The 8,736-nt window shown below is 35.2% G+C and overlaps 1 protein-coding gene across 1 annotated transcript; it reads right to left on the reverse strand.

Moving 5' to 3' along the window:
* Positions 1–261: 261 nt before the first annotated feature.
* LOC149245425 (uncharacterized) lies at positions 262–4,329 on the reverse strand. The gene is made up of 2 exons (XM_089455591.1): positions 1,039–4,329; positions 262–912 (listed from the first exon to the last, which is right to left on the reverse strand). Exons 1-2 carry the CDS (start codon positions 3,797–3,799, stop codon positions 563–565), a joined length of 3,111 nt encoding a protein of 1,036 aa, XP_089311717.1. The 5' UTR covers positions 3,800–4,329; the 3' UTR covers positions 262–562.
* Positions 4,330–8,736: the final 4,407 nt, after the last annotated feature.

Below are 8,736 nucleotides of genomic sequence, written 5' to 3' on the forward strand. Positions count from 1 at the left end.
CTTTATATATGTGCTAGAGCTGTAATGGAATGGTAGAAACGAAGAATAATAATTTGTATAATTTTGATTAAGGATTTATTTTATTTTGGGCAATTTATTGACTAGGTTTAGTTTGAATGATTGAATTATTATAATATTGATTATTTTGAACCAAAATATAATTCTTTCAATTTAACATTTCTATCGGCCTCTCTTTGCACCTTTTGGGGCAATTGCTAGTAAATAATATTATTAATATATACTAAATTCTCAAAATAAAGATAAAATGTAAGATTTTATAGTTGTATAAGACTATATCTAATATTCACATTCACATTTACGAACCAACAACATATAAGTTGTATAGAGAAGAAGAGGGGAATAAAACTCAAACTAGATAGAACTAATTACAATGGATTTACTTTAGCATTCTATTGTACAACCACTGCCCCTTTTACAACAAATTAGAATGTAAAAGAACATTAGTTTTCGCCAATGTTGTTGTAGAAGTTTGTCCTTTGCTTGATGTTGTTGAGAGTAGTACTTGCATTGCCTAGTGAATATGATTATCTTACTAGAATTGTTAACTATTAACAATGCCTATAAAAGCCTCTTTGGTGTTTTGTAGTGTAACTACAATGTCCATCATAGTAGGTCGTTCTTCAGGAGATTCTTTTGTGCAGAACAAACCAACACTTATAAGCTCACTAAGGCAATCAAGCTCCTTATCTTCTTCATTGCTTGTACTCAAAAGACTCCTATCCACCACTTCCCCTACTTGGTTTGGAAAACCATGAGCCACCCATTTCTGCAAGTTCATTCCTTCTGCAAACATATCGTGGGTGGGCTTCTTTCCAGTCAATGTCTCTAGCAACACTATTCCATAGCTATAAACATCACCTTTTGTTGTGACACGCCCACCTAATCCATACTCTGCATTAAAACATCCTCATCATAAGGTTTCTAATTCACCATTTTTAATAAAAATAGAAAATGCATGACATTGTAACATATATTTGGATGATGCAACTTATTAATGTTATTAAGTTGAAACAATACCTGGAGGAATGTAGCCTACAGATCCTTTGAGTCCATGTGTGGAAGTAAATGTTGAGTCCTCTGAATTTGTAAAACATATGGTAGCAATGCCAAAATCTATTAAATATCCTGTCATATCTTCGCCCAAAAGAACATTGCTTGGTTTTAGATCACAATGGATCACTTGCACAGAGTGGAGATATGCCATGCCTTGAGCAATGTCTATTGCTATATTCAACCTTTGAATCAAACTCAAACCATTTTCTACTTCACCTGTGGGATATAACCAGTTCTCTAAGCTTCCGTTTGGCATTAATGGAAATACCAAAGCTTTCATTCGATGGTCTGAATAAGAAGTTATGATTCTAATTAGATTTTGGTGTCTAACTTTTTCCAAAACTTTGCATTCCTTATCAAAACTTTTTTGTATCCCTTCTTTTTCCAAATTGAGAAGCTTGACAGCGACCATTGTGCCATCATTCAAAAGTCCTTTGTACACTTTCCCAAAACTACCAATGCCTAACAAGTTGGCATCACTAAATTCATTTGTTGCAGTGATGAGTTCTTCATAGGAAATTCTTTGATGCCCCACATTTAAGGATGCCTTTGCCTCAATAAGAATATGTTTCTTGTGATTTTGTCTCCACAATATTCCCAAAAACAAGCACAATACAATAGTCACTATAATTGCAACAACAGGTATGACAGCTCTTTTCAAATGTGAAACAATTTTATGTTTGGGCATAGAGCATGGCAATAGACTAACCCAAGGCCCACAGAGACTGGGGTTTCCCATAAATGCAGAGGCACCAAGCTTTTTGAAAACTCCATCTTCAGGTACTTCCCCTGACAATTTGTTAAAAGAAAAATTCAATTGGTTGAGCATTTTGAGATTTTCCAATGACATTGGTATTTCCCCTGACAAATTGTTAGAGGAGAGATCCATGTCTTGAAGACTTTGAAGTTCACCGAGTGAAACTGGAATTGGACCTTCAAGTGCATTGTAGGAAAGATTCAAGTATACTAGTTCTTCACAGCTTCCAATCATACTTGGAATGTAACCAGTTAACTGATTTGCAGAAATATCTATAGCTTGAAGCATAGTCATCTTGCTTAGTTCCGAAGGCACAATGCCATGTAATAAATTGTTTGAAAGGTTGAAATATAAAGCTAAATTTGCTAGACCTGCAACCTCGGGAGGTATGTGCCCAGTTAACCTGTTGTATGATAGGTCTAGCAATAGTAGTTTTCTGCATTCCCCTAAACTTGCAGGTATATTTCCTGATAACTGATTTTGAGCAAGGCTTAGATAGCTTAGCTGCTGGAGACTGGCAACAGAATCAGGGATTTTTCCAGAGAGATTATTTGTTTGGAGGTCTAAGAGCCCTAAGTTTTTGAGTTGGCCAATTTCCGTCGGGATGTTTCCTTGCAAATTGTTGCCTCCCATAAATAACCTCTCCAACCTTTGGAGCATCTTAAATGAAAAAGGTATTGACCCTGTAAAAGAATTGGAGTATAATTCGAGGAGTGTTAAACTACTTAGGTTTCCAATCTGTGGAGGTATTTCTCCTACTAATTCATTAGAGCCCAAGTTCAAGTAGTCCAATTTTTCAGAGAGGTGGCCTATAGAAAAAGGCAATTGTCCTGTGAGATGATTAGAGGATAAATCTATTCGATGTAAGGCGGAACAATTAGTAAGAGCAGTGAGAATGGGCAAGCTCAGGGTGCTGCCGCTAACCAGTTGATTATTCTGTAAGTCAAGCACCTGGAGCTTCATCAACTTACCCAACTCCATGGGCAGTACTCCACTGAGCTGGTTATGCCCCAAGTCAATCACTTGAAGATTCGTACAATTGAAGAGGGAAGCTGGAATGCTACCACTCAATTGATTACCAAACTGATAGAGTCCCATCAACTGATTGTTCTTGGCACACAACTCGGCTGGAATGTGACCTGAAAACTGGTTTTCAGATATATCCAATTTTACAAGATGGGTGGAGTTAGAGAAGGAAGATGAAATTTGCCCTGTCAGATGGTTATTACAGAGAAATATAAAGCTTAGCTGGCTTAGCATACCTAATTCCGGAGGAACACTACCGTGAAGGTTGTTGTTGCACAAATTTATGGAGTGCAAAGAGGATATGTTCCCCAAGCAGGGCGGGATTGCACCCGTCAAATTGTTAGTTCCCAAGCTAAAGAATTGTAACTTGGGGAGAAGGCACAGTCCTGCAGGAATGTTTCCTGTGAGATTGTTATGGGACATAGACAACCTCTGCAGACTGCGGCACATACCCACAGATGACGGAATGGAACCTTGGAGCTGATTCCGAGACAAGTTAAGCATTTTTAGGCGAAAGAGACTTCCCAATTGATAGGGAATGTGGCCATGAAAACTATTATTGTGAAGGTCAAGTACTGTAAGAAACGAAAGATTGCCGAGAAGGGGAGAGATTGTACCTTGTAATCCCATGCTTGAAAGATTCAGGGAAACCACTCTCTGTCTGCGGCGACTGCATTGGATACCCGTCCACCCGCAGAATGAAACATTTGGTGCCCAATTAGTGGGCAATGACTGGGATGGATCAGAAGACCGGATTGCAGACATGAATCCAAGCAGAGCCTCCTGATCAGAAGCATTGCTGAGATGAGGATGCCGATGCCCACGATTGGGTAATTGAGATGTGGAAAACACAGAAGGAATGGCAAAGAGAAACAAATAACTGAAGAACAGGGGCATTCGCCGCAAGAAAAGAGCAGGGGCAGGAATGTAACAGATCTCCATCTCCTCTGACACTGCAACAATATACCGTAATGGGTGAGAAAACCATATTGTCGAGAGTTTCTTCACCTAAGCATTTATAAGCATAAATTTGTCTTGAACTTCCAGTTAGCAAACACAAAGAAAGATCCCGGAAATTCAGTGGAAATCTCGTTGAAATCCTCTCGCTCGATTGCTGTTCCATAGATCTTTTCATACCGCCTTCATTTCACTTTAAAACTATCAATACTGTACTTGGCATTGGTGTGAACACGGGTTTCTGAAAATTGAAAATTGAGACCAGCACTTTGAGTCAATAAATAGTCAATCCAGCACTCATTGTCCAATAACCAATTCTAACCAATAACTTCCTATCGACAGGCTCGGGATAGAATTGACTGAGAAATTTCTCAATTTTTTCTATCCACTTAGCAACCCCATCCCCACAGGAAAATGGCGCTTGGAAACATTTACTTGCTGCGAACGTTCAGCAAAATATGATTAGATTGTACGATTTGACTGAAATTATGATAAACTACTTGCTGCGAATTTTAAGCAAAATACAGATATGATTAGATTGTACGATTTATCTGAAATTATGATAGGCCAAGACTGTATTCATGAAAATTGTCCACAGGAAAAATATTCCAGCACCAATCTAAGGAAAAATATTGGTCAGACCCAAAAAAATTCAAATCCCTAATCAATAATGTAAGAAACCTAGAAGTACTTACTGTTACCATTAATCTGATTCCCCTGTACTGTATTTAGTCTTGAAGACCAAACAAAATTTATAATATCTATGAGCAGTGCGGACGACTGGAAAAGCAAGACTTGACTTTTCAGAACAAAAAGGAAAAAATGGTATCGCTCTGGCACCGAAAGTTCTCTTTTCTCTTGTGGGTCAAACCCGGAAATGATTTATGCATTCATTTAATATATGTTCAGAAAACCATATGTTTTTTCAATTGCCCATTGATTGCGATGAATGGATCTGTCTAATAATATAAAATTTAATTTAATTTAGTAAGATTTTGAATTTTAATTGGGTTTTGCAGGGATGTGGTGATAAATTTTAGGTAAGATTTTAAATTTTAATTATTTAAAATATTATATTTCAAATATTAGGGAATTTTTTTTTTTTAAATTCGAATATTTAAATTTTAAAAATTATATACTAAACTTATAATTCCAAAAAATCTTTACCCAATTTGAAGGAATAAAAAAACATTTAACAGTGACAATATGCAGAATGTTTGGATACAAGTGTGTGTGAAACCTGCTATTATTGATACTTTCATTTAATATGTATCTGTTCAGTATTACTATTGAGTATTTTCAAAGGTCCAATGACTGGGATGTTTGAAGTTAAGTTTGAGGAGTGAGACTCAGAGTGTTTTGTCTCACTGTCGCTGATTCCGAGAAGTGTGGGCATGATTTTGACATATATGGTGTTTCGAGTCTGAAAGTGAAACCATTTTAGTCAGGGAGATTTAGCGGATAGGACTTGCGTGGTTACCATTATTATCAAGCGGACTTGACTTGTTTTTATGTGATGATTTGTGCTGAATATACTAGTCAAAATTCTTATTATATTTATATATCCGATTTCTTCGTTACAAATTCTGATTAAAGTTTGTTTGCTACCTTCTAATTTTTCACAGCGAAAAGTATCATATAAACTGTGATTTCGTGGTTCAAATAAATTTTATTGGTTAAAATTTTCATATATATTTTTTATTCATATAACTCTTAAATTATTTAATTTTTTAATTGATATAACTAATAATATAATTGGTAGAAGATGTAAAAATTTAATTTGTGAAAATTAATTCATTCATAAACACAATTTATCTAGAGAAATAAAATAAAATACAATCACATTAAAAATATTAATGTGATTTATATAAGTGGAAAACTTTATTTGTATTTATCATTAATAAATATATAATAATAAAAATAATATTTAAAAATTTATTATAATAAAAATAGTATTAATATCATTATATTTAATAATTTATATTAATTATTATTTATATTAAATATAATTTATTATAATTAAATTTTAAATTATGTAATATAAACTAATTATTTAATAATAATATTTATTTGATAATAATAGTAATATTAATGAATAATAATAATTTTAATAACAATAGTTATTATTAAATTATTTGATAATAATAGTAATATTAATGAATAATAATAATTTTAATAACAATAATTATTTATTTAATAATAATGATACTTTTTATCAGGCCAGGGGGTAACTCCTATGAATTTTGTTTTTCTATTAAAGTTGATCAAAGATATAGACATGGAGAGAGTGACTTTTGGGCTTCATCTCTTAGTGTCTCTTTATATTCTTATTTTCCTTATTTTCTCTTTACACTATTATACATATATTTACCCAATCCCAATGATTAGGTGTCAACATTCCTCCCCTTAATATGAAGGGATGTTGGTGAGTCCAAGCATCATTTTGAATCTTTTGAACTTTTTTCTTCCAAGCGCTTTGGTGAATATGTTTGCAATCTACTCAATCGTGGAACAATGATGTAGATGGATTGTCTTGGCCTCAACATGATGTTGAATCAAATGGAATTTTGTATTGATGTGCTTCCTTCAATCATGGAACTTTGGGTTCTTGGCCAACTTTATTGCAAAATCGTTGTCAATCATGAGTGGAGTTGAATGCACTTGTTTCACTTACAAAATCTTCTAGAATTTTCTTGAGCCACACAATTTCCTTTGTTACTTCAGCTGTTGCCACATATTCTGCCTCTGTTGTGGAATCTGCTAGAACTAATTGTTTGCGTGACCTCGAGGAGACACCTCTTGATCCAAGACTCATAACATAACATGAAGTAGATACCCCAACTTCTTTATCTCCATCGAAGTCTAAATTAGATGCTCAGTTAACTTCTCATACCAGGCTCGCGGTGCTCGCTTGAGGCCATACAAGGATTTTACAAGCTTGCATATTTTATGTTCCTGACCCTTCACAACAAATCCTTCTGGTTGGGACATAAAACATTCTCTTTTAGATCTCCATGTAAGAAAGCAATCTTTACATCCATTTGATGGACTTTCCAACCATTCTGTGTTGCTAAGGAAAAGAGTGTCCAGATGGTAACCCATTTTGTTGTGGGGGGAAAGGTCTCCTCATAGTCGACCCCTTCCTTCTGTGCAAAACCTTTTGCAACAGGCCTGGCTTTGTGCTTGTCAAGTGAGCCATCAATTTTATACTTATTCTTGTAGACCCACGTGTAGCCTAATGATTTGGTTCCCAATGGAGGATCAACCAACTTCCAAATGTCATTCTTTATCAAGGCATCATATTCTTTTTGCGTCGCTTCTTTCCATTCATCATGAGAAGCAACTTCTTTGAAGGAAGTTTGTTCAAAATCTGTAGACAAATTCAATTTACAATCATAAGAAACATCCATATCAATAGGTGAATCATAATCGTCTATATCACCTCCATTTTTCCTAGTTGTGCTTCTTGTTCCTGTCTTTCCATCCTCATCGGGATGGACACTTCAAGTGTCTTTGTTAGTCATTTTGGAGGACCTTTTTGAGATAGCCCAGGTTGCTCAGTTGAATGAGTTGGGAGTGACTCAAGATTGAGTCTCATAATTCTGTCAATCACATCACTCATAGTGTCATCAATGGCTGGAGCTTCATGTGGGGGAGAGAGTGCTTTAGAAGAAGATTCCACAGATTGATCCAGTATAGGAATCCCCCCTTCAAGATGTGGAATCTCATTATCAAATTCTTGAAAGATTTTCCATGTCCAAATCTATCCAAGCGATCAAGTTGTCACTCAAAAACATTGTCAGTCTTGGAATATTCAAGAAATATCACCTCTAGATACTACAAACTTCTTATTAACTTCATCATAGAGACAGTATGCTTTGGAGGTATTTGAATACCCCAAGAAGATACACTTGTGACTCCTTGCACCAAGTTTGTTTCTTTATTTCTTAGGTATCAAGGTAGAACATATGGAACCAAAGATCCTGAGATCCTTTACCGAAGGAATGTGGCCATACCACATTTCATAAGGAGTCTTGTTTCTAATAGCATTAGTGTTGGAAAATCAGAAAGGCAATAAATATTTTCTTGATCTTTATAATTACTTGTGATGTTTCTTATTATTAAGATTCTGTATATCTTCTTTCTTTAGTTCATCAAGCAATTACCAAAAGAAACAATATAGAAAACAACAGACACTGGGTGTAGGCACATGCTAGGGAAAAACCCCCTCGAGAAGAGAAACTAGTCAAGATGATTCTTTCTTTCAATAGTATTCTTTGATATTCTTCACCCTAGACTAAGACAAGACCTTCCCTCCACACCAAATCAGCCTCCTGGAATTTTGACCTCTTTCCAACAACTTCGACTAAGGAAGCAACCACAACAATTGGCAGCTTCTGGCAACAATAAAACTTAGGAGACTTCATTCTCCCAATCCAGAACACAAAACAGAGAGAGAGAGAGGCACCAAAATTTCAATTTTTCCTTAGACTTTCCCAAGCTCACATTCACTTCGACTTCCCGACAACAAACTTCGCACCTTTTCCCAGCTACAAGAGAATTTTGCACTTATGCCCAACAATAAGAGAATTTGAACTTGATGAGAGAATGATGCTTTAAATGAATTCAATGTGCTTCCTTTTATAGGCTTCTTGAGGGGTTGAATGGGTCCTTAGACCAACTTGATATTCTCTTAGGCTGACATGGTGTGGAGGTTACATAATTCATATTTGACTCAATACTTAACCTTTTTACATGATTCAAAAGCCCAAGAAGGTTCTCTTTAAATGTAAAATAACTCTATAGACTCAAAATAAATCCTAGAAATCCTCAATGGGGACTTTGACCTAAAACATGGTGACCCAAGCATGAAACCAAAGCTTTAATAAGTCACAATAATAATAATAAAATTATTTACTTTA

This window comes from Pinus tabuliformis, chromosome 7 (assembly GCF_031772625.1).
Source record: "Pinus tabuliformis cultivar Carrire ecotype Pingquan chromosome 7, CPIR1, whole genome shotgun sequence".
Taxonomy (NCBI): domain Eukaryota; kingdom Viridiplantae; phylum Streptophyta; class Pinopsida; order Pinales; family Pinaceae; genus Pinus; species Pinus tabuliformis.

What these genes read in the sequence shown, in the direction of transcription:
- LOC149245425 (XM_089455591.1), bottom strand. Translation starts at nt 3,799, where the DNA reads ATGGAGATCTGTTACATTCCTGCCCCTGCTCTTTTCTTGCGGCGAATG. An exon ending in TGTAGGCTACATTCCTCCAG is followed by an intron (nt 913 to 1,038) that starts GTATTGTTTCAA and finishes GTTTTAATGCAG; the next exon opens with AGTATGGATTAGGTGGGCGT.